Source organism: Sturnus vulgaris, chromosome 3 (genome assembly GCF_052056855.1).
Source record: "Sturnus vulgaris isolate bStuVul1 chromosome 3, bStuVul1.hap1, whole genome shotgun sequence".
Lineage (NCBI taxonomy): Eukaryota > Metazoa > Chordata > Aves > Passeriformes > Sturnidae > Sturnus > Sturnus vulgaris.
Window position 1 is genome coordinate 20,044,621 of NC_142245.1, and position 25,576 is coordinate 20,070,196.

General features: G+C 39.3%; 2 protein-coding genes across 6 annotated transcripts in view; both read left to right on the forward strand.

Annotated features, from left to right (window-relative positions):
* The first annotated feature begins 21 nt into the window (after positions 1-21).
* Positions 22-11,399, forward strand: BPNT1 (3'(2'), 5'-bisphosphate nucleotidase 1). Of its 2 annotated transcripts, none has more exons than XM_014876902.2 (9): positions 22-345; positions 3,205-3,329; positions 5,354-5,458; positions 5,718-5,825; positions 6,340-6,388; positions 7,357-7,448; positions 8,430-8,627; positions 9,497-9,602; positions 10,769-11,399. In XM_014876902.2, exons 2-9 carry the CDS (start codon positions 3,213-3,215, stop codon positions 10,915-10,917), a joined length of 924 nt encoding a protein of 307 aa, XP_014732388.1. In that variant the 5' UTR covers positions 22-345; positions 3,205-3,212; the 3' UTR covers positions 10,918-11,399. The 2 variants fall into 2 exon arrangements, with proteins under 2 accessions (XP_014732388.1, XP_014732389.1); XM_014876903.2 differs by having other exon boundaries at positions 87-604.
* Positions 11,400-14,340: 2,941 nt separating this feature from the next.
* EPRS1 (glutamyl-prolyl-tRNA synthetase 1) overlaps positions 14,341-25,576 on the forward strand; it is a 37,918-nt gene continuing 26,682 nt past the window's right edge. For 3 of the 4 annotated variants that reach the window (XM_088161157.1, XM_088161158.1, XM_014876901.2), the window contains exons 1-6: positions 14,347-14,487; positions 16,722-16,806; positions 21,278-21,377; positions 23,138-23,294; positions 24,416-24,555; positions 25,176-25,276. In XM_088161157.1, coding sequence (XP_088017283.1) covers positions 14,442-14,487; positions 16,722-16,806; positions 21,278-21,377; positions 23,138-23,294; positions 24,416-24,555; positions 25,176-25,276 — 629 coding nt within the window. In that variant the 5' untranslated portion in view covers positions 14,347-14,441. Of the gene's footprint in view, positions 14,488-16,721; positions 16,807-21,277; positions 21,378-23,137; positions 23,295-24,415; positions 24,556-25,175; positions 25,277-25,576 lie in introns of all 4 variants that reach the window. The other variant, XM_014876899.2, reaches the window with a different exon arrangement.

Consider the following 25,576-nt stretch of genomic DNA (forward strand, 5'->3'; position numbering starts at 1 on the left):
CCGGCGCGACGGGCCGCGGTAAGGGACACACCGCGCTGCGCGGGCGGCACGGCGCTGCTGGGCGCTCCCGGCGGGCTGGGCCAGAGCTACGGCCCCGCCCGGAGCCGGAAGGAACCGGGGCGTCCCGCGGTGGTTTTGTAGAGGCGGAGAGTCCTCTCTGAAGGAGCCGACACCGAGGCCCCGGTGCTCTGCGGGCGGCGAGCGGCGGTGCTGGGGCGTGGGTCCCTGCTTGGCAAGGGGACGGGCGCCAAGGTCTCGGAGCGCTCCGCTCGCTGCCGGCTGGGCACGATCCGTGCTGGGCCGCGGGGGCCGGCGGAGATCCAGGGAAAAGCGAGGCTGGACGCGGTGAGTTGGGTGCTGTGCCAGCAGAGCTGCCGCTGCCATCCCCGAGCACGCTCCGCTGGGTGCATTCCCGGGCACTGCTCCCAGCTCCGGCTGCGCTGCCCTGCGGGCGCTTTGCCACCGGGAATATTCACGGCAGGAGGATCAGGAACAGGCGTCCCTTTTTATTCTCTTTGGTAAAATGAGGTAGCGCAGCCCTTTCCCACTTGGAGGTCTGTAGGTGAATCGCGGTGGGATTCCCAGCCCGAGACCTGGCTGCTGGGTAAATATTGCTCCCTTACATAATGGAAAGTTTATCTTTTACTAGGTGTGGGCCGAAGTTTATCGTAAAAAAGTAGAGAGCTCTGGTCGCTTAGGCATTGAAGAGTTCCAGAAAAGAAGTCATGGCTTAGCACTTGGATTTAAGGACATGCTCTGTGTGATGCCCACTTTCTCCTTTTATCTGGCAAAATCGTGAATTTGGAAAATGGAAATTTGCGTAAAAGAGACTGAATGAGAACCATCAACAAATCTGTCATGTGTGCTTTGTTAAATTAATTGTTGTCAGCCTGTAGTACTTACATACATCAGAATTAAAAAGTAGAACAAGAATTGGAGAACTCATTAATTTTAGTAGGTATCAAAATAGGCTGATTTGTCAAGACCATTCAACAGTTTGTTTGCTCGGCTAGAAAAAAGAAATGAAGAACTTAGAGACAACTATTGCATTGACCATTGACTTATCTAATCAAAAAGATCCAATACACCAGGTGTGCCACACAGGAGATGCCGCCCTATAAAAAATTAAGGCATCTTTGCATTAATAAAATGATTTGCTATTCATTAGGTAATTACTCTAGAGTGATGAGGAAGGAATGTTGGACCTCTCATTTCAGTTTCTTTTAATAAACCTTATTTTTTCATAAAAAAAAATTAAGGTTTGCCAGGAGATTCTGTGTTCACCACAGAAAATATATTTGTTTGCCTTAAGTATGGCCAAGAAAAATGTACCCAAGAAACACCTTGGGTCAAGCTTCAAGAATGCAAGATAGTACTTCTCTATTGTTTTCTGAGTCTTTTGAAACTTTATATGAATAAAGTAAGTCAAAACTTTAATTAAGTTTTCATCTCATTTTATGAAGCAGAATCAAATGTACAGTAAAAGGTCAAATGACTTTTTTATGAGGAGCTGAGCAAAAAATGTTAATTATATTCATCTAACAATTAATTTAAATTCTTTAATCCAAATTTCCCATCTAATATGCTACTTCTAAAACTCTTTCTCAGAAATTCTCATATTCCAGATATTTTAATTATGGAATGAGCTATTGTCCTTCCTGTTAACTTGTTTCACATGATGGTATAGACTTGAAATAGAATATGGCTCTCCATGTGTTACGATACATATTTGCTCTGCAACTTTCAATTGTTTGAGAGCTGCTTTTTGACAAAAAAAGAGCAACTTTTCCAAAATTTTCTCTGTAACCATTGCTGCCTCTCCAGGGTTACCTTGGGGATGGACCTTGTCTATTCCACAGAGCTCCAGAGCACTTTGCTCCCATCCATCAGCCGGAAATAATAATTAATATTAGCGACTGTGCTTTTTGAATGTGCTTGCATAGTCACTTTACTCTTTCAGCCTCAGAGTGCTTCTGACTTTACTGATACAGGTATGGTGTTACTAAAGTGCTCAAAAAGTTCTTGAATCAACTAAATTTGGGATTCTGAATCCTCTGACACTGTTTTGTGAACAGTGTCAGAATCATGAACTTGATTTGTCAAGGAAGAAAGGAAAGGTGTTGTATAATGACCTGTAGCCACTTAAGCAGTATTTGCTGCAATTGCAATATTTATTATATGATTGTTGTATTAGACTTCCTCCATAATGTATCTTCTTTTGTGTGGTGATCAGTGAGTTCCTCTGTATTTTGTTCTGGCTCTGTGCTCAAGTGTTTTCCTTGAAAGTGTGTCATATATATGAGGCCAGGCCAAAAAGTGTGTCATCTACACAGACAGAAAAAACTGATAGGAAAACACAAAGCAATTGGCTTTGCATTTTAAAACATGCAGTGTGGTTATCAATACTTCTTTTTCCTGAGATAATGAAAAGCTGGGAGGAATGCCAGCCTTTCCAAGGGTGATAGTTATTACATTGGTAACTAAAGGCCCAGTGAATTGCACTGGTTTGTGCTGGGGAACAGATGAGGAAAACAATGCAATAGGAAGAATGTGATAGGACATGGAGTAGTGAGGAGAAGCAGGAAGCTAGAAATTGATTTTCGTAAAGAAATCAGGAGAAGTTAAACAAATACATAAAGGATGGTTAAATTCAACTTTTACATACAAGTTTGCTGTACCTGCTTGTGTACTTTGTGTACACAATTGGCCATCTACAAACCCCTTTTTTATACTTAAACAAAGGGGGATAGTAAATGAAATTGCTGATGTCATCCTGACTGGTTGTCTTGTGCTTGAGTTCTGGGCACAAAGCAACTGTAGGTTCAGTTCTGAAAAAATTAACTTACATTCAAAGTGTGCAAAAATAAGTACTGTGTGTAGACTTTTCTTAATATTTGTGATAAGAGTTTCTGCAGCTGCTGTTGTTCTTTTTTAATGTCACTCTGTTTCAGTGAGAACCAGGTTCACTGTCAGACAGAACACAGATATTTGCAAGATCTTGTCTACAATAGCTTTACATCCTTGTGTTTGTTAATTGTATTTTTAAAAAAAATCCAAAGCTCACCTCATTACCACTCACTGGCAGTAACCTACTTTCCCCTTTCCAGTCAGTTTAAACTGTATCTGTTTGAAATGTTAGGTAAAATACATTTTTTCTTCTCTTGAAGAGAGTAATGTTCAAGTTTTCTTTTTGTTTCTTTTCAGCACTCAGCATGGCTTCTCCAGCTCTCCTCATGCGTGTGGTGGCCTCGGCATATTCTGTTGCAGAAAAAGCTGCAACAATTGTTAGAAATGTGATGTCTGCAGGAGATCTGGGCATAGTGGAGAAGGTATTACCTTTTACTTTGTTCCAGTCGAATTTCACTTGTTAATCTTGAGTTAGATACAAGTCAACGTGGTATTTTTAAAAATCGGCAACTGTGAGAGGAAATACAGCCCTCACCTCCCTCACCACCACATACAACAAATATTCATTTTTAAAGGCTTAAAACAGCCCTAGAGAGGTGTCTTTTGACCAGTACTTCTAAATAATATTTGTACATTTAAAAGAAACACCATCATTATGTCCTGATTTCCCTCACAAAACAGAAGGTTTGTGTAGCACCTCAAAATTCCTAATAAGGTATATTTCCTGTTAATTTCTATACCTGTGTTCTAATATCCTTAGATGTTAAAATACTGTGCCCTTGATGAATTTTGGATTAGAATAAATCAGTGTTTGATTTCCTAAAACAAAAAAGAACTTCAGATTTTATTATAAATCACAGTTTTCAAAATAAATTCAGAGCTTCAGATTTAACTCTAAAAAGAAAACAGGTATTAAAGCTCTTAATTTGCTGTAATTTATCAGTTTGCACCGATGAGCCAGGATCTTTGTTTTGACTACAGTACTGGAATAGGTGAAATTAACTTTTGAAGTTAATTCTAGCCTTTACAGATATGTAACAATATTATGGGCTTTATTAAATATATTTATCTATTATTTTGGTCTTTACATTGAAGGTACTGCAGGTATTTACATTACTCAAAAATGATCAAAAGTAATAGGTGATACTGGTTCTAAGTAAGACTGGTTATACATACTTTTAAATTTTTCGAAGAATGAGTACTGCAAACACACAAAATTAGATTGAAAGCATTGACCAACAGAAGAGATTCCTGTTTGAGGGATTAGAGATCTTGAAATTCCTACAAGCTTCTTGCCAAAGGTAGCTGCTGCAGGAAGAGGAAGAATGCAAGAGAACCTCTGCATATGCCTCTATTTTGCAGTCTAAAGGGAAGAGATGCAGAACAGAAAGGAACAGAAGTGCTGCTTCTCATCATTCATCCTCTTTCTGCAGCCAGCAAACACAGAGGCCAATTCCAACAGGCCTTACTGAAAGCTTTAGAACATCTGGGAAGGCAATGTTACACCTTTTCCCTTAACATAGTGACCTCCCATCCCTTTATCTAGTTCAAGGACAGCTGAGTTTTTAGCTATCTCCTCTCCTGATATCCAGAGTTTTCTTTACCTGAGTCAACCCTAAGCTCTCCATTTATATTGCTTTTCTTTGTAGTGCTTGTACTTTTCCCTCCTCACTTGGTAGGTAGACACTTTTGTCCACACTTATACTGTTTTATTGGGTTCATGTCCTGGAACAAAGGACATTCTCTGCAATAAATGTGATCTTATTGAGTCTAAACTCAGGACCAGTTTCAACCAAATTAATTAGGGGATGAGAGGGAAATGTCAAAGAAAAATATCAAATTTTATAAAATTAGCACTAAGAGACAGACTAGTTTTGAGTATGCAAAAATTAGATTCTAAATGGGTATGGCTAATTTCTGTAGCTGGATAAAACACCTTCTGTTGTCAGCAAAGATATAAGCAGATAAAATTTTTGTTTGATTCAACTAGGATGCAAATCTTAGATGAACTGTCCTTATAAATTCCAATGCTAACAGAATTATTTCTTACTGGGTTTCTGTTTCTGGACCTAAAGGGTGAAAAAATGTTAATAAGTTGCCCACTTTCACAGGTAGTATGTTTGTAATATTTAAGAAAATACTGTTACACATGTAGCAACATGTGTTTGGCTACACAACATTGGGAAGGCTTGCAGTCATTTTTTTATGTCACTTTGGGGTACTTAATCCACTGTTCTATTGTCAGACCAGTCTGTCATAGCTCTGGGGTGCACAGGAAAACTCTGCTTCCTGCAGTTTTGAGCCTGCCTCTCACAAGGTCACTTACTGGGTTGAAGATTTACCAAACCAGACTTCTTTTTCATTACAAGTAGATATTCAGAGTGTTGTCTGGGCCACTGTGCTAGTGTAATTTTGAGTACACAAATTCCTATCCACTCTTGGACAGGCTGGACCAAATGACTTGCAGACCAAAGCTGACCGACTGGTACAAATGAGCATTTGTGCTTCCCTGGCACGGAAGTTTCCCAAGGTGACAATCATAGGAGAAGAAGTAAGTATCTGCTCTATTTCATACTAACAGTTTATCTTGCTGTAGTTTGCACTAGAATTTGCTGTGGCTGGGTTAAGGAAAACATTGGTTTTAATTTAAAAAAAAACAGCCCAAAAAGCAACAAGCAAAGCTATTTCCATCCCATTTCACCTTTTCATTTCATTAGCTTTATGAAGCTGCTGTCAAATACACAGCTCTAAGGCAAAATGAGGTGAGTGCCAAAACATTTTTCTAATAATTCTGAGAATTCTTTTGTTAGGAACTGCCCACTGGTGATGTAACTGAGGATTTAATTGAAGATGGACACTGTGAAGAAATACTGAAGAAACCTTGTCCTGCTCAGTACACAGGAATTAAAGAGGAAGAGGTAATGTAATGCTAGGCCTATGTCTTCATATTTTACATTATCTAGACTACTTCCTGATTTTAGCTGAGTGTACAATGAAGAAGGGTTTTTTCAATGTTGCCAATTTTGTGTTGTTGTTTGAAAACTTAAATGTAGTCATGACAATCACACCTCCAGAGCTGCTAATGCTGCATGCTCTTGTGTGCAGTAGTGGGAAATTGACTTCTTACAATTTGTGATTCTAATTAATTTGGCAGGAATCTAGTTTGGACATAAGAAAGTAATCTCATTTTCCAATTCAGTTTAATCCGTCATACTTCTATTAAGAGATTTGCTGAGACATTCCAGTCAATTTTTAAGCCTTTTTTCTTTTGTTGTAAAATACTATTATAGGCTTCAGTCATGTAATATTGTTAAAACTTTGGATCTCTTTATTTCCTTACTACCATAAAGTAAAATATATACTTTGTGTGGTAATTTACATGATTTGTATTTGTTAATTTTCCTTTTTTTTTTTTTTTTTTTATTCTTAAAGCTTGTAATATGGGTTGATCCCTTGGATGGAACCAAGGAGTACACTGAAGGTTGGATTTTCTTTTAATTCTGTTGATACAAAAAAATAGCAATGTAATAAAGTAGCATATACATGTGGATAGTTTTATCATATAAGTTACTTACAATATGGTTTCATAAGGCTGATATTTCTGTTACTTTTTGAGTGCTTGAAATGTATTTATTCATTCCATTCAGTTCTAACCAGTACTAAATATTCCTGAAGGGCTACTGAGTGCTGACCAGTTTTTATCATTTCAGAGTGCAAAGAGCTGCCTTTGACTGCTGGCAGGTTGTCTTAAGTTTTTAGTCAAATTTACAATTTTGCACATCTTTGAATTGAAGGACTAAATCTGCCCTTCACACAGGAATATGCTCGATTATATTTACATCCTGCTCTCAGACAACCCAAATACCACAGCTATACTTGTAGCCCTTTCAAATCACAGTTCCTCGGTTATGGGAAGAAACTGTTTTCAGCAAAGCCTAATTTCTATCCATAGAAATAGAACCTAAAATGAAAGAAAAGAAAAAAAATAAAAGCCTCCAAGAAACAATATGCTGAAACCTCACTTTTGCCTCTTAACGCATCTTTTAGTGGATTAATGTAAAATCTTTTACGTTTTTTCCCCTTTTTGGGGAAAGAGGTGTACCACTGTCAACAAATTACTAGTTTTGTATAGCCTTAAAGAACTCCCACCAGAATTACAGAAGAATGTCATCATATAATGCTGTGTAGTTGTATCTTTAAACTTCCTTTTCATTATGTGTTAATTATAACATAGCTCTATTAAAAGAACTCTATCTGGGGCACTTTTTAGCAGACCTCAAAGCTAAATGACTAAAAAAATTATATCAATATCTGAGAATCCTGATCAGTATTTGTATTTTTAAGATAGCACCCTGCATATTGATTTGTGGACTTTTACTGAAGGTTTATGTTTTTATTAAGATCTTTCTCTTTTTCAAGCATAACTACATTTCTGCTTTTTCTGTCCAGGTCTCCTTGACCATGTAACAGTTCTTATTGGAATTGCCTATGGAGGCAAAGCGATAGCAGGAGTTATTAACCAGCCTTATTACAACTATGAGGTATTAAATCATTGATTTTTTTAGAAGCATGGTGTGATTTCTGAATGTTACTCCTAAGCTACTTCAGTTAGCACACTTTCAACTGAAAAATGGCATGTAGGGGCATTAATGTAATGTAAGGTATTGGGGTTTTAAAATTAAATATATATCGTTTTAAACATTGGTTTCCAGGAACTGAATGCCAGAACTTACTAACAACCATACTGAATCATGAGGCTGGTGGAATGCACTGATACAGGATATATTACATGCATATTGTGCAAATTACTACAGTCCTTAAAAAGTACCTACTATAAAACAAGTACAGATCAGTGGTGTTGCAGTCTTTGCTAGGAATTCTTTATTAAATCCATGCAATGGTTTTAATGGTGCATTTGCAATGTGTAGTAACTGCCATAAATCTGCAGCCCTAAATAAACCAAGCATACATAAATTGTCACTGACAGCTGGGATAGAGTCTATCATGCCAGGCTTCAGGTAAAAGTCAGGATGGCCAACCTGCAGGCATTTATACATTTGGAGATTATTTCAGTGTTATTGAGGGGAGCTCATGATAGAGCCTGATTAATTAAACATGTTGGAGTTTAAAGAAAAGCTCTTGAGCTGATGTGGTGCTATCATGTTCTGTGTGACATGTATTACAAAATATTTCAAATTACAAGATACTTTCAATTACAGATTGTGCCCCAAGTACAGAAATACACAAATATTAATCTGCCAGTCACTGGAGACAGGATGTAATACACCACCACAATGTCACAGATAAGAAAAGGGTCAATGATGTCATTGCTTTAGAGGGAAAGAGGGCCAGTTTCTCACTCTGTGCTCTTGAGTAGTTATTTTTAAGTGTCACTGTTTAAATGTACAGCCCATTATTAGTATTATACTTCCTGATATGCCAAGATGCATCTAGGAAGCCCTTTCCCTTTGTGCTTTAGCTGCTGATCAGTGTGATTAACCATCACTGTGCCTTTTTTGTAGGCAGGAGCTAATGCTGTGCTGGGCAGGACAATCTGGGGGGTGCTGGGCATGGGTGCCTTTGGCTTTCAGCTGACAGAAGCACCTGCAGGCAAACACATTGTCGTTACCACCCGCTCCCACAGCAATGCCCTGGTGAATGAGTGCATCACTGCCTTGAACCCAGACCATGTCATCAGAGTTGGAGGAGCAGGAAACAAGGTATGAAAACCCCAAACCTTCTGTTTTTACTGGGAGGTGGCACCTTTGGAAAAAAAAAACCAAACAAAACTTTTTAAAGAAATCATTTGCTTACTTGCATGAATACATACGAGAGACTTCCTCCACCTTTCCCAGCACAACTTCTCTTCCTAGCATTCAGTCTGCTGTGAGGTTGTGAGAATGTGGCACAGGTGTATTTGTACCAGTGGCCATGCTGGTCATGGCTGAGGTGTGTCTTCCCCACTATTCTGTTTTTAGGGGTGAAAATAAAAAGTTGTAAGACTAGAATGGCTAAATAGGAATTCAGTTTAATCTCAATTATTAGACGTGTCCTCCTATTTGTGTTGATAAAGCTTTTGTTCCAACTATCCAGCAGCACATTTGAAAGGATAAAAATATAAGCACACAGCGATACTTCCTTTGCTAAATTTCTCTGTGTACAGGGAACAGTCATTTGGAACAGGTTTTAAAGCTTAGTTTTGTCATAGCTGTCAAAAACACACCCTCTCATCTCTTTTCTCCAGCATGTGCAAGGCCCAAAATGGCACTAACACAACATGTATATAGTTTCCACTTCATTTTTTTAGTGCTTGCACAAGAAGTGAATTCTTGTTTCTGAAACCAAGAGCAGATTTTCATCCTATGGAGTGTATTTATAAAAATCAAATATATCGAATTGGGAATGGTGATACAGTATAGCTTCTAAATCTTAGTACATTTCTTGTAATATCAGTAAGGGAATGGCTGGTGTTCCTTTCCTGACTATCAGTACTTAAATAAACAGATTTAATCCCCACTTCCTGGTGTTATTTCTACCCCTTTCTAAATGCCTAGATCGTTTGCAATGATTGCAACTCTATTCTTAACAGGTCATTCAACTCATAGAAGGCAAAGCATCTGCTTATGTATTTGCCAGTCCTGGGTGCAAGAAGTGGGATACATGTGCACCTGAAGCTATCCTACATGCTGTAGGAGGTAAGTTCCTAGCATTCAAAGTTCCAGGATAAGTGAAACTGCATTAATTTGAAGTTAGAGATACTTTTTATTGAAAGAAAAATGACAATATACATGTCAATAACTGTCACATAATTTAAAAAGCCAAATCCCCAAATTTGAGGTATATTCTTTTCAATGTTTTCAAAACAAATACCCTTTTTTTTCTTCTGTTGACTACTATCTCACAGTAAAACCTGCTGTCTTACTAACTGAGTATAGTAGTTTATTATTAGGAACATGTTATGTAATATGTGGACATTGAATTCTTTAAATCAACAAAAATAGGTCAAATCATGCAGTTGTTTTCTGGATGTACAGACTCCAAAATTGAGTCATTCATGTAATTCAGTACAATTAGTGGTCTCCAGCCAACATGAGACTTCACGTAAGGGCTACGGGGCTGAAAAGTTATGAAAAGACTCAATACTGAGGATTTGAAGTAGTATTTTTTTTAAATTCTTCTTTTCACATAAATATGCTCTGCCACCATATGCTAAAATTATGGGGTTTGATTCCTAAATTCTGTCAGCAAGGATAACAGGCATCATAATGACACTACTGAACTCCTCTGCAGTCTGTAGTGTTCATAACTGGGATAATTTTAAACAGGGTTAGCTCAAGCACAAAACAGCCCAACCAATCTGGGACAGCACAATGCTGTATTTAGCCTTTTTGGTAGGTAGGTGTCTCCTGGTTAAATTAGCTTGAATAAAGATCTATGTTGCTCTTGCTAAGTGATTTCTAAAATCTCATTTTAAGCCAGCTGGGACGTTTCTACATTATGTTAGAGTTTGTGGAATAGACTTACCCTGGTTTTTACTTGAACTGAGGATTTCTTTGTTGCTTGTCAATGGCCAATGTAAAAGCTACTCAGCTAGCATTTTAAGTAATTCATGAGAGAGAGATATTTTTCTTTTTCTGAGACACAAAGAATTTAAGTATTGGTGAAAAAAAATAAACCCACTAGCTATTTGATTTCAGTCAATATAAAACCTGTTGTACTTAAACTGGAAGCAGATACTTCACATCTGAAGACAGACATGTGTACCACAAAGAGTGTTTTTAGTTATTTCACTTGAACTTATAGATTCCAACTCCTTTTTGCTGAAATTTTCTTTTTTCTTTTTTCTTTTTTTTTTTTTCAGGAAAGCTAACTGATATCCGTGGAAATTCATTTCAGTATAACAAGGAGGTGAAACACATGAATTCAGCTGGGGTCCTTGCCACTTTGAGAAATTATGACTACTATGCCAGTCGTATTCCAAACACTGTGAAAGAATCTCTTGTGCCTTAAAGCAGGGAAGAGTCTTCACTTGTCCTGGAAGGCTGAGAAAATGAGCTTGGAAAAAAAGAAAGGAAGAAGATGACTGAGCTTGAAATTCTGTTTCATAGAATCTGAACTGAATTCTTTCAGTAAGGTGTTCAATAATTTCAGAATTGTACAGAATCTCTAAGCATCTCTTAAGCATTGGACCAGATTGTTTGGCTGTGTTGAGCAGACAACATCAAAGCAGTCATGTTTCTTCAGTAATTTGTTTTCTATATTCTTTGAGAGTTTTCCTTCCTCATGGCTGTGTGTAATATACTGCTAGTCATTACACTGCAGACCAAAAATCATCTTCATATTCTGGTCACAAAATCATGTTAAGTCATGTACCTGATTTCATTCAATGGTTTTTGTTGTCATTAAGGGTTATTGTGTTAATTACAAATGGACTAAGGATTTGCCTGGATGGATGAGTCCATTTATTATAAAGTTGCCAGTTTTGATTCTTAGAAGGGCATCTGAATTTTTTTTGATCTGCACTGACTTTTAGGATGGCCAAGACCGCTATTTGTTGGGTTGTCTGAGTTTTGCAGGAGGCAAGACACAATGCATCCGGGCCTGGAAATCTCAAATAAGGGTTCATGGATCACTGCATTCATTGAGGATCAGTGAAATGTATATAGAGCAAGGTTCAGGACAGCTCAGTTGGGAACTCAAGGAAGCATGACAGGGGCAGGAGTTCTGAGCACCTTTATGATGGTTTGAAATGCTTTTGTCAGGGTTTATGCCACTGCAGTCTTGGAGCACTTTGGGCATCCAAAGTCAAGGTCACTTTGGCATACTTGGGAATAACAGAAATGCCAGACCTTGAAATTTTCCATGTCCAAATTCTGAGATAAACCAGGTGCCTTTCCAACAGCCCGAGTTAAAGAAGTTGACAGTACTACTTCCCCCTCCTGTGGAACACAGACATATTAGAGGAGAGAACAGGGCCAAGATCACCTAAAATTAACTTTGAAATTGTCTGTTTCAGTCAGTTTTCCCATAGGTGTGGCTGTTAGAAAAGCAGGATTCAACTGCCCAGTCCACCTGAACACAAAAGAGAACCAGTAGTAAATGACGTATGGCTAGCTGAAATTGGAAACTTAGCCAAACTCTTTTGAAGTGTCTTCAAGCGGAATTTAGGATTTTGGAATTACACTCTTGAACCAGTGAGGCATCTGTGCTCCTTCTTTTCTCCAGATATTGTCACTCAAGTCTCTTACACTCAAATGAAGGAGTCCTAGGGCCTTCTTTTCCCTAACAATGTGACACATAGTGAGGCATGCCATGAAGAGATGCCAGTTTCAACAGACAACACAGAGATTTGCTTTTCTTTCTGTTCTCTGTGTGGAGAAAAGAGTGCAGGTTCTCAAGCAGGTGATGTCAGGGAGGGTGTCTGAACACAGCTGCTTGCTTACATAAAGACTGAATCCCTAAGCTCTCCCAGAGGATTTTTTTTTCCTTACCCTCTGCTGGCACCATGAATGCCAAAGTAGCCTGCAAGATGCACTGCATCCTTCCTCACTTCCTCTCTGCCCACAAGATTAGGTCTTCTAAATAACTACACCCTTCATCCACACAAACTATCTTTAAATGAGTGCCTCAAGGTACAAAAAGTTGTTTTCTATACAGAAGAAAGTTTTGAAATTCAGTTTTTCACAGTGTGTTCAAGTAACACCAATATGACTCACTAAAAGATATGAACAAGGCAGCTCTTGCTAGAGTGTTCCTGTCTCTCCATGTGCACACGTGGAACAGAATCTAAAGAATCTCTTCCTTAGTGAGGTCATCTTAGCCTAACATTTACAGATAAATTAGCAAGATTAGCATTTACCTCATTCTATCATGACACTGGATTAGAGCTGCATATATAGGAACAATGTGTGCTTCTAATCCTTTGATCTAAAGCCTACCTTTCTTCTCTTCCCTCAATTGCATAACTGGTAAGAGCATGCAAGGCAGATTCAACCTGCTTTAATTAGAACCTTCTTCATATTTTGGCCCATTGTAAGTTTAGTCATTCCACATGCTGATGGTGACTGAAGTTTGAATCACATAGCAAGTAAGTGATTTCACTGCTTGTTATACCTAATTTTCACCTTTATCTTATACAGGATTCTTTGATATGCATGCTGTAGCATTCCCATCAAAATCTACACATGAATTTGGAAAACGTGTTACAATAAAGTGTAGAACAACTCAGGCAACACAAAGGCCTGCCTTAATTGTTCTTTCCATGCAAGCATTAAAATATAAAGGACAGAACCCACTGTTAGTAATCTTGATCTATTGCCTCTATAACCTTATTTTTCATCTGAAACTTGCCACAGGTTTGGAAATCTCTTCAGTATAAGCCTCCTTCTAATTCTGCTGTAATTTCCGTCTGCTCATTTAGTTACCTGAATGGGAGTGGAACGCACAGCATGTATCAGTTTGCTTACAGAAACTGTAGAACTGCTAACACAGGAGAAGAGTAAGGAAAGTTGAAATTAAATCCAGCAGCAGCAATCAAGCATTAAAACCAGCACATAATGTGCAGTCATGCTCTGCCTATACCACTACCTCCACTGCACAAAAAGCACAGGTTCACCAATCAAGCATTTCATAATGTCTCTGTTAGCACATTAGCTGCTACAGTAACAGCTATAAAATAGATGGGGGGGAAAATCACGGTGACACTGCATTGTCCTTGCAACAAAGTGAATTTGAGCCAGTCTCCTGTGAAAACCCGGTGACGCAGCATTTTGTAATTCATTCCAAGGCTCCAGAAGGTGGCTGGGCACTGGGACGGGCTCTCCAGTGAAGTGGTCACAGTGCCAAGCCTGCCAGAGTTCAGAAGCGCTTGGACCACGTTGTGCAGGGCCAGGAGTCCGACTCAATGATCCTTGCGGGTCCCTTCCCACTCGGGATACTCTAGGACCCGTTTGACCCGCTGCAAAACTCGCACGTTTGCCAGGAGTTACGAGTGACATCCCCCAAAACCAGAGAAGCGAAACCATCGGACTCAAACGTGTCGGTGCGCGTTGCGCTGCTCGATTTGTGTGGATCATCACACAGCAGAGGGGCTGGAGGCATCTCCAGACATCCAGCGAAGGGCTTTGGCAGGCAGTGCCCGTAAAGCCCTGGGGAAGGCTCAGCCGGAGGAGCCGTGAGAAGGACAGAAGCACCGGTGGGCAGCTGGCTTGCTGAGGGCAGGGCAGCCTTCACCCAGCCCCCGTCCCTCAGCCCGGACGGCTGCACCGGGAGGGCCCCGTGCTCCGCCCGGCACCTCCGGCTGGCTCCGGGCCGCGGCATCGCCCAACGGGACTGACCGGACCGGCGGCCAAGGGACAAACCGAGCACCCACCCGCTCCGCCGCCTCCACGGCTTCTCCCGCGGAAGTGACGGGCGCTCCCCCCGCCCCGGGGCGGGTCCTGCCGGGCCGCCCGGGCCGCGCCGGCCCCTGCCGAGCTGGCAGCGCTGCGCGCCCCGCCCCGCTGCCTCCCTCGGTTCCGGCGCTGGCGGCGGGAATGGCGGCGCTGAGCCTCACCGTGGACGCGGGCAGTCCCCCGCTCGGTAAGTGCGGGCCGGGCCTCGCCCCGATCCCGCTGTGCCGGGGGTCCGGCGGGGCTCTGTCCCCTCCCTGCCTCCCTCCCTCCCTGCCTGGCTCCCTCCGCCCGTGTTGCATCATGCGGCGCTGGCCGTGCCCGCGTGCCGGGCCGGGAGAGGCGGCACCGGGGCCCGTGCTCGTCCTTCCTTCCCGTTCCTCCCGTCCTTCCCATCCCTGCAGCCCTTCCCGGGGCCCTGTGCCCGCTGCGGCTCCCTCTGGCCCGCTGCTCGGGCATAGCTCGGGCACGGTGCAGCCTCGGGTGACTTGGCACGCTGAGGCTGAATGCTCCGGGCAGCCCCAGTTCACATTGCCTGTTCGTGAGCTCTGCCCCTGTGCTGCCGTCTTTAATTTTCAGTTCTGGTCTGCTGCTAAAATTCCTCACTGGGGAGCTGGCTCGAAGTTGTGCTGTGAAATCTTGTTTTCTCAGTTGCTCACTGTCCTTCGATATTATTTTGCTTTTGAAAATGTGAGAACCTCTTTCACTACGCTTCCAGCCATCTGGAAACAATCTTTTGTATGTGTTCCATAAAATTTCTCCATTTCGTTATAGCTATTCAAAATAAATTTTCTTCCTATTCTTCATTATAGTTTATTGATTTCTTTTTCTTGCTGTTATTCCCAAACACATTTCAGAGTTGAATACAGCTTGCATGACTACTGATTCAAGGTGTAAAAACACATAAGTTTTAAATAAAATTTCTCCTGATACCTGTTTATACTGATTTGCCAGAAAAGAAAATGATGCAGTATGAATTATGATTAACATCAGGGTTAGGGGCTTTGGAGACTTCTTTTCTTTGACAGCTGGTGAGTGGCACTGGAGGTTTGTTTCAGGTGATCGCATGATTGTGTCAGAAATATTACATATTACAGATGTAACATTTATATCAAGGAAAACAAGCAAACTCATCTTACTCATCCCTACTTCATACTCTTCATGATGTTTGCTGTGCAGTGGGAAAAGTGTAGTAGTTTTTAATGTCATCAGAATTAATTACATAGCTTGGTGCATATAATACTAGTCATTTTCAAAGCATTTCCATGCATGTTATTAAAATACTTACGTGACTTACTAAAGTAAGGGATGTCACCCTGAATTTCACAGATGGATAGCTGAGGGATGAGAAGAACTTTGACTTACTCTTAATGCCACAAGAAGGGTTTTCAGCTGAGCAGAGGTGAGAGCTAGGGAATTCCTAGCTCCAGTGGCTTGTATTTAGGCCAGTGTATTAATAGCTCATAGTATCATCTCCCTCGGTAACTGCAGCATTGTTCTAGGGGAGATAAAGTGCACAGCACGCTATGGAGGCTGTAACAGGTTAGGTGCCTTTCCAGACCTAGAGTACAGTCTGGTTTGCTGGTTTGCCTATGCAAAAGCTTGCTGCCTTTGTACATGCTTCTGAGCAAAGTTAAAGAACACAGGCTCCAGTGCTTATGCTCAGCAGGCTCTGGAGCAGAGCCAGTGCAGAAATGCAGCCAAGTGAGCTCAGTGCTTTGTTTGAGCTGCTGTATCGTGCTGTAGAGCCTCCAGATCAGAGCAGGTTTGCATCAAGACTCTTCGAATGTGGGCAGAGCTGTCTTCCAGTCAATGGTGTAGCCTAAAAACTTCAGTAATTGTTTTCTTTCTGGAGACCCTTTTCTCCTGTCACTGGTGAACTACTTTGAAAACCCTGTGTAAGCTTCCTGAGCTTTTACATGGATAAAGTTTCTTCGTTTTGAATGGCTAATCTTTTCATAAACTTTAAATCAGGTTAAAAATAGTCTCATCCTTGTTCAGAAAGTGCTGGTATATTCAGTAATTGATCTCCTTTGATGCATGTGTCAGGGCTGGGATGGAGTACATTAGTAATACTGTTCAATAATTAAGAGCTTTTTGATTACATTCTCCTCACATACTGGGGGACAGGACTAATTTTTACCACACCCTTAGGAAGCAAAAATGTATTGCAGCTGACACTTGCTGAGCTCACTGCAGATCACTGTGTGCTGGACATCAATTTGAAGCTGTAAGGATTGCCAAGAAGCAGCCTCTTGAGCTGAGACTGAACATTGATTTTTTTGTTTCCCTGAGCATTCTTACTTGAAGGAGATGGTTCAGTACCTGGTCCTAGAGGACAGGAGATGTAACTGGTTGGTTGTAACTATGAAAGGTATCTCTCCTGGAAGGAAGTTCAGTATCTTTTTCTCTTGTTTTTTCAAGGAGCTCTGCTGACGGTGGAGCATGTGAAGAATGATGTTGAAATTTCAGTGCAAGAAGGCAAAGAAACCATCCTCTCTGTGTCTGAGTAAGTGACTTTGCATCTCTCCTTCTACCTTTGGGTCAGCAGTTTTAAAAATCACATGGTTGTAACATTGGCAGTAACCTTTTGGGATAGGAGGAAGAAAAAAAGAATACATTTTTATTCATCATTGCATTACTGATGTCTCTGTAGCACAGGCAAAACATTTACAGTATATTCCGAATTAGATCTTCATGGAAAAAATCTTTTTATTCACATACCTATGTATAATCATTTATGCTGTACCAGTCACTTTACTGTTTAGGACTTTTTGTGGTGCCATGGATTACCAACAGCAAGGTCATTTTATGTTAGAGAGGTTTGATATATAAGATTCCTTGGACTTGTACATGTGTGGTGGACTGAAATTTGAATGTTTAGATGACATTATTTTATGCTCCCTCCTGTGTGTGTATAAGCAAAGGCATGATGTTATTTCAGGAAAGTGCTAATTAACTGTGCTGTGCTATTCAGTGTATCCATCTGCACACTGTAGAAAGAATACTGGAATTTCTTATAGTAATCTATTGTCTGTCCTTCTAAAAATACTCTGTTATTGGAATAGATAATTTCAAGTTTGGGGCATGAAGATGGTTTTTGCAATCTGAGTAAGATCAAATGCTTATCAGAAATGCAGGACTAACACTGTTTTGGGAACAGTGCAGCAGTTGGCTGCATATAGATACATCAAGAGGAGAGATCTTGATGTCTGAAGTATCAATGGGAACTCTGGCATTTAGTATCTTACAGTAAGGAGCATATTTATACACATGAGCATTGCAGTTATAGTAACACCATGATGAATTTGGAATAGCTGATTATAACTGTAGTTTTTGAACATTGATTGTTTTTATGAAGATCAGGGGGAATCTATTGTTCACAGGCTTGCTGACAAACTCTCATTTTGTGAGCTAATTCAATAGAAGATGCTGTTAAAGCCACCAATGCATCATAAACTGGAATACCTGCTTGTCTGTAGAATGACTATAAAAGCAACAAATTTCATCTTGTGTTGCAGCTACTGACTTGCTCCTCATTAATTAACACCAATTGAGCATTTCCATATCTTCTAACCTTAGGTAAAGAGCTTGTCACTGTGTACGTGTATTTGCAGAAAATCAAAGCACAGGCAAATTCACAGTCTTCAGTCATGGTTGTTTTCTTGGTTGCAAATATTGTTTTCTGTTTAAAATTACAGATGTAAACTCAGATAGGAGTTCTTGCATAATCTGATATTGTGTGTTATCTTCTTCTGTGCCTGGTGATGGCATTGAATTTGTGGTTTTGAATTAAAGCAAGGGAAATGCGACAGGTTGTGCTGGGATTTAATTGGTACAGCTTTAATATTCTTCAGTGTGTGTTTTGCACATGTGGGATACAGCTTATATAACAGAAAGTTAATTGGATATTTTTTAGTTGCAGGAGAAAGTTTTCCCTGTAAGTAGCCTTAGTCAGATTTAGATTTTGTTTTATTACTTTGAGAGTTTAGGCAATGTATGGATGTGTGCATTAAAATATATGAATACACTCCTGTGACACCTGAAAACGATCTTGGAATATTTAAAATGTATATAATTTGCTTTGAAACAATATTTATTTCATTAAATAATTTAGTGTTACCGTGCCTTCTTCCTACTGCACTGCAAAACCACTCATTTTGGCTGTAATGGAACTTGTCAGAAATGTAAAGCAAACACTCTTCTTCTGCACTTTGGCCCCAGGAGGATAATGTCTAGAATCATGGTCCCATCAGATGGAAATATTTGTGTTTTTGTGTCCTCTCCTTGCTGGCATTGGCTTATGTTCAAGAAGTTATTCCAGACCTCAGTATTGCATTAATTTTCCCTCACTTGGTTGTACAATCATTTTAAAAATTGATTCTCTACCTTAAAGTCTGTTAAAAGTATATCTGCAATGTGAGAGGCATCAGCTGAACTCATATCTCAACTAATGCTTTTGGTAAATGGATTTCATGGCATCAGTTCTGCTGAAGCATCTTGTTTTGGCACGATGTGAAAATCACTTGGGATGTTTTGGATTTTAATTTTTTTTTCGGGAATCCATTAGTTCTAATGACTTCAATTGAACAAGAAAGAACATTTTATTTGTGATTCTTCTAGGTTCTGTTTTGAAGCTCAGTTAAAATCTGGTGTCAGTGTTTTCAGCTACCTAGCTGAAACTTAGCTGTCAGCTAGCTGCGTGAAAGGTTAATCGCTCATTTGAGATGATGAATTTTATTTTAAAGGTTATTTTTGAAGCCTTAGCTTCAAAACTTCACGTAATAATAGCTCCTAAGCAAAGCACTCTGCTAAGTGCTGATGGCTTTATGGAGAGTTTTGATGTACCTGTGTCTTGTCAGAAAACAAACTGCAGTACAACTTTTGTGTTTTGTGTGGTGAGCACATGCACATTGCAGAGTAGTTATTCCTGTTAGGCAGATCAATCCAACCATTCTGCAAAGCTTTTTACAAATCAATTCAATATTGATTTATTATGATTGAAAATAATTTGTGTTTTGGCGTTTTATTTTGTATTTTGTCTTTGCTTTTTTTTTTTTTTATCCCTTTTTCCCATATTCTTGAATACTTGCCCTGATGTTTAATTATGTGGCATTTCATGTCACTCTCAATAGCCACTGTTTACCTGTAACATTGCATTTTCTATGTTCATTCTTCCTTCCTTAGCCCTGGAGTTAGCAAGCACTGGCTGCAAAGAGCCTTTTATAACTTTTCCAAGCAGGTCAATTAGTAATGTTTCGATGGGAGTATTTTGTTTTTCCTGAAGAAAATAAGAACTTTTACAGCGTGATTAAGATTTTACTCAGAGTAATATTTTCCCTCTTCATACATGTATTCAATTTTGCTTGAGTAATCAGGGGGTATTTGTTTTTGTATGAGCTAGTGAAAACAATAGAAGTGCATTTCACAGACCTTTCAAGTGAAAATGTATTGGAAATGTTTTTTTCCTCAGTTTAGAAAAGCTTCCTTAAAATCTGATAGTGGGAAATTAGAATAGGACACACTTTATGTAATTTAAACACACTGCTGTGACTTTTGGTTTTATTTATATTTTATTGTATTGATATATATCTATATATGTATATAGATATATAGATATATACTGGATCCTAGATGCTTGGAAAGCAAGCAAAATTAAAAACAAGCAAACAAAAAAAAAACCCTCCCAATGAACTATATTCCTTAGGTTTTACTGCAGTTAACCTAATGAGACTGTCTGGTCCATTTCTAGTAAAAATGGGACACAACTGTTAATATATCAAGTACATTCTGTATAATTTTCAGAACTTTTGTTGATTTTTTCAAGGCTTGAAGGCTATTAGAATTCATTTAATTTTATAAAGGACACAGTAGGTACAAAAGAAAATGGAGACAGAACATAAGTGGAACCTTGGCTGGACAAGTTGGAATGTAATGAATTTAAGGTAGCATTCAGTCCATTAAATTGAGTAAATGTTCAAAAGAACATTTACAGGGACTCCTTTTGTTGATATCAGTGTTTAATTTGGAGCTCTGTCTTTGCAATCTGCATCTATGTGGGACTGTAGAGTAGAAATGAGTATTATCTGGAGAACTGATGCTTCTGATGCATCTTTCTTCCAAAGCTCTTTAGTAAATATTAATTTATCTTAGGTGAACTGGAAGCTAGATTTCTGACAATGTGCAGCTTTTTTCATACTGTATATAATGTAGAAAAGAAACATGAAAATAAAGAAAGAAATACTCTCTTTGGAGAGCCTTTCTTCTGCAGATCCATTGGGAACTTTCATAAGCAGAATGGGGACAACAAGTTCAAATTAGTCTGTTATCTGCAGAAGACTGGGTAAAAAACAAATACAGGCAGGCAGGTTTGTTCACTAGGGGATGGTCTCTGTGAAGTGTGAATTGACTAAAGTGAGTAACAAATGAACAGGGTTTTTTTCCTCAAAACCGTGATGAAGACCTCTCAGTTCTTCTGTTGATTCACTAGGAATCCTCTTCAAAGTCATCCTGCTTTTATGAGAAGAAAACAAATATCGATTAGCTCCTTATAATATGTAAAATCTGTAGCTCAGGTTATACTTACGCATTCTGTCAGATATGGAGAGCGTTTTAGTATTTGAAAGAATAATCAGTCTTCTTATTTTCTTATTTTCTTATTTTCAGCATAAACAAAATTCTTTCACATATAGAAGCATATTATTCCATATTGTGATAGAAAAGCAAGGACTTACTTATTCTTATGCTAGGTTGTAGGGAGAGTTTTGCTGTTTGTTTGTTTGTTTGTTTTGGTTGGTTGGTTGATTGGTTGAGTTGTTTTGGTTTTTTTTTCCCCTCTGGTGACCTGGTACATGTTGGCTCACCTGGAAGTTATTTTGTGTTTGCTTTGCACATTTTTCAGCTATGTGTGTGCAATTAATGTTGAGCTGACTGGAGGTAGTAATTTACTCTACCTTTGTCTTGTCTCTTTCTGTTTTTAGGCAAGTTTCATTTACCGATGTGAATTCAATAGCTCGGTACCTGGCTCGAGTTGCTGCCTCTGCTGGCTTGTATGGCTCAAATCTGTTGGAGCACACTGAGGTGAGAAGGAATCACAGAATCATGACATGGTTTGGGTTGGAAGGGACCTTAAAGACCATCTATGTCCAACCCCAAAGATCATCTGTTTCCCATGGTTAGGGATACTTTCCACTAGACCAGATTGCTCAAAGCCCCATCCATTTTGGCCTTGAATCACACTTTTGTATCTTTTTTTCATTTTTGGGCTGTTCTAAGTTTGGGGGGGTGTTTTGGGGTTGGATTTTTTTTTTTACCTTGTGTCTATTACTCTACATTTTACTATTTGACTGAGGTTCCAGCTGTGTGGGATTTAGAGGGTTTTGTTTTGCTAAGCTTCCTCCTTGGAATACGTCTGAAGTCTTGAGTTTTGAAAGGGTTGCCCTTGTCCACCACTGCAACAGCAGCTCCTAAGCTGACAGCTCACTAATGAAATGATTCAGGTTGGAAGGTGATGCATGGGATTTTCCCTCCTCACTTTCCTCAGCTCTGTTGCCATCAGTTGCTATCTTGTAACTCTCCAGTGTAACCCCAAGGAACACTGAGGGACATTGAAGTCCTGAAGTAGTTTTTGCTGTATATGACAGACAGAACTCTGAGCCCGGTTTCTTCCTGGGTCTAGCTCAGAATTATCAATCCTATGCTGAATTTTAAAGCTAGCAAACAAATGGAAATGTAATTCCTCTGAAATTTGGGGATGGACTGAAGGACTTGATTCAGGCCTTTTCTTCTTGAAGCCAGTGGTAATCACTCTTCAGTCACTCTTCAGCCCTCATAGCTGGTGTCAAGGGAAGTGTTGTCTTAGTACTTTGCCTGTGAAGCATTAAAAAGTTATCTTGTGACTATTTGAAATTTCTGTCCAAATCTCTTGTTTTTAAGTTAAGCCCATACCTCAGCAAACACCCTTTCAGGGCTGGTATTTCTGGTACAGTACTTCTTTTCACTTCTGCCTCTTTCCAAAATAATACTGTACTTGGAGAAGTACAGAGACAGCTGCATTTGTGGTGCACATATTTTGGCGTGCAACTGCAAATGACTGAACTGAATTGTGGTTGTAATTACATCTGCCTGCCACGTTGGCTTGAATGTTGGAAGGATTCCCGTTGCAGTTTGCAGAACACTTACACATGGACTAGGACCAGAGGAGTAGAAGAGATACTTAGTCTCTTGCAGGGTTGAGGGATTCAGTTTATAGACAAGGCTACATTATTAGCAAGCCTATTTCTTAACTTTTTTTTTTAATGTTTATGTGCAAAGTTGCAGGAAGAGACTTTTTCAGGAGAGGAGAGTAGGATTTGTGAAGGGCAGGGGTTTGGTTTCCCCAGATCTAAAAGGAGATGAGGAAGAGAAGATAAGGACTGAGGGGGAAATGGTATACTAACTAGTAGCAGCACCAGGAAGAGGAAATAGGTCACAAATATGGTATCTAAATAGCTGAGGGATAATGATGATTATTATATGCTCTGTGTGATAAATATCTAAGAACTGCTTATTATTTTACCAATGGGAATAATTTCAGTAAAGTTGGTGTTTTATACAGTTTGAATTCTTGCTGAAGGAAGAAATTAAATTTCATCATTTAGTATAGTTCTGGGTGAATTTTTCTGTATGATTTATTTTAAATATTCTCTCAACATATGTAATGATCTGATATATTTAATGCTAATGTTCCTGTTAATGTTTTGTATTCAGCTATTAGATCGATTGTGTATTATTCAGTTATTTAACAAGCTTAATCCTCATTCTTTAAGTAACTTTAACTATTTTTTGTCCCTTCAAACAAGATTGACCATTGGCTGGAGTTTAGTGCTACAAAATTATCCACTGCCAGCCAGTTCCCTTCAGCCATCCAAGAACTCAACCACTGTCTGTCTCTAAGGACCTACTTGGTGGGAAACTCTCTGAGTCTTGCAGACTTGTGTGTCTGGGCTGTACTAAAAGGTATTGGCTTATGTTCTCTGTTTTACTGGCTTGCAATCAATATGCAACTGGAATCTCTGATTTTTCTTTTTTCTGGATGCTAGTAATGGCTCCTAGCTGTATGACAGTCTGTATACTGTCACACACGCTGCTGTGACCTGTGCATCACTAGTGATGGCAATAATATAGCTTAGGAAATCCTAGATTTATTTTTTTAATATTGTTGTTACATTTGGAAATTTGTGAGCAGTAGTCCCTAGGTGGAATTTTTTCTAACTTCTTTTGTATTAATAAATGTAAGAACATCTTTTCTTACTGGTTGCCTCAATATGAAAATGTGCAACATAAAATTCTATGCCTAGACCTTTCCGTGGCATTATCTTAGCAGAGGAAATTTCTTCAGTGTTTACTTTGAATTATTAAAAGAGGCTGATTTTATTCTGCAAAATGCCCTTTAGACGTTAAAGAAGCCTTGATGATCTGTTTTTATGGATTTGGTTTTTATTTTCTCTTAGCTCTGTATCTAAAGGTGATAGGTGACAATCTACCATTCAGTATAACCCAATTCCACTTGAAAGTAAAGGGCATAATGAAGATTAAAAGCTAGCAGCTTTTGGTATTTTTTCCAAGTTGCTGCTCCTAAGAGCAATCTGAAGGCAGTATCTTTTTTTTTTTTTTTTTCCTCCTTTCCCCCATCAGAATCAGCTGTGTTCCTTGGAAATTAGATTGTGGGAATACAACCCCTCAGAAATAAAGGGGAGTGTTGGCACATTTCACTTATGATAAAGTTTAGAAAACATCAAATGTTAACACAATAAAAGGATATCCTATATTTCTGTCTTTAAATAAATTTGCTACTAGTTTTGAGGTGGATGATATAAGGAAAAATGCGTGTTGACTGTTCCCCCTCACCTTCTGCCTTGATGAATCCTAGAAAGAATGCAGGATGTTTTAGGTTTTAAGGGAATATGCTCATTTAATTTGCTTTTGAATGGCTTGTGTCCCCATGACTAAATCTCTTCAGAAGAGAGGGTGAGTAGATATTTTAAATCATCTTTTCTTCGTCTTAAAAAGCTGCTGTTGATAAAAATAATTTTATTTTTATAATGTAATAGTTTGAAAACTTCTTTGTTTTCTCACAGATAATAGCACATGGCAGGAGCAGTTAGAACAGAACAAAGCTCCTGTGCATGCAAAGAGATGGTACAGCTTCCTTGAGGCACAGCGTGCTTTCCAGTCAGTAGGAGCCAAGTGGGCTGCTGGTACACCAAAGGCTAAGATGGTAAGATTTACTCAGAGAGAGTAGCTTGATTTCTGTAAATACACTGCAAGAATTTTCTTTTTTTTTTTTTTAAGTTAGAGAATTAAAAACTAAACTTTTGTAAACTCTTGTTTACAGCTAAAGCTGTCGCTTTCAAGTTTAGAAAGGCACGAGTTGTCTAGTCCAGTGCTTAAGTGGAATCATGGATATATGGCACGTCTTCTTTTAATCAGCACTCTGCTCTTTAGATATATTGCTTGCTTTTTCTAAAGGGAGTTTGAGATCCTAATAGACCTGCAAAGATTGCTCTCTTCAGTTGACTGAATTTGTTAATCATGTTCAGGTTAAGAACACTAAGATATAAAACCTTAACTAGCAATTGTTTTCTTCTGTGGAATAAATTTGACAACTTCCTGGGGCTTTTCAGTCCTGGACCAGGATAACTTAAAAATAACTTAAAACTCTAGAATTAATCTTGTTTTGGCGTACCTTCAGTAAAGTGAAAATTGTGAAGAGATTAATTTGGGGTCTAATATGGCAGTTTGGAGGATTGAAAGGAGACTTCAATACAGCAGTTATTATCTAGAGCTTTATATCTGATTTTATAGCTAATGCAATCTGTAATTATGCCTCTTTTCAAGGCAACAGAAAAAGAAAAGAAGGCGGATGTCGGGAAGTTTGTTGAACTTCCTGGCGCAGAGATGGGAAAGGTCATTGTGAGGTTTCCTCCTGAAGCAAGTGGGTAAGAAACATGAATATTTAGAGAAGGTTCTATTTGTGTTTTGTCTTAAAAAAAAAAAGTGCAGGTGAGGATGTTAATCAGCTTATCAGACAAAGCTGTTAAACCAAATGGGAGTTTAAAGCTTTGACTCCACTAGAGCTGTTTGTTCACTTCTCCTCTGTACTTCATTTCACTGTTGCCTGAACTTGGAATAGAGAGTTTAGTTGTGAGGTGATGTTGTGCTTCTCAGCAGTGGGGTGAGGAGAAGCAGGAGGATGGCATTTCCATGGATAATGGGTGTGTGTGCCCTGCCAGGAGCTA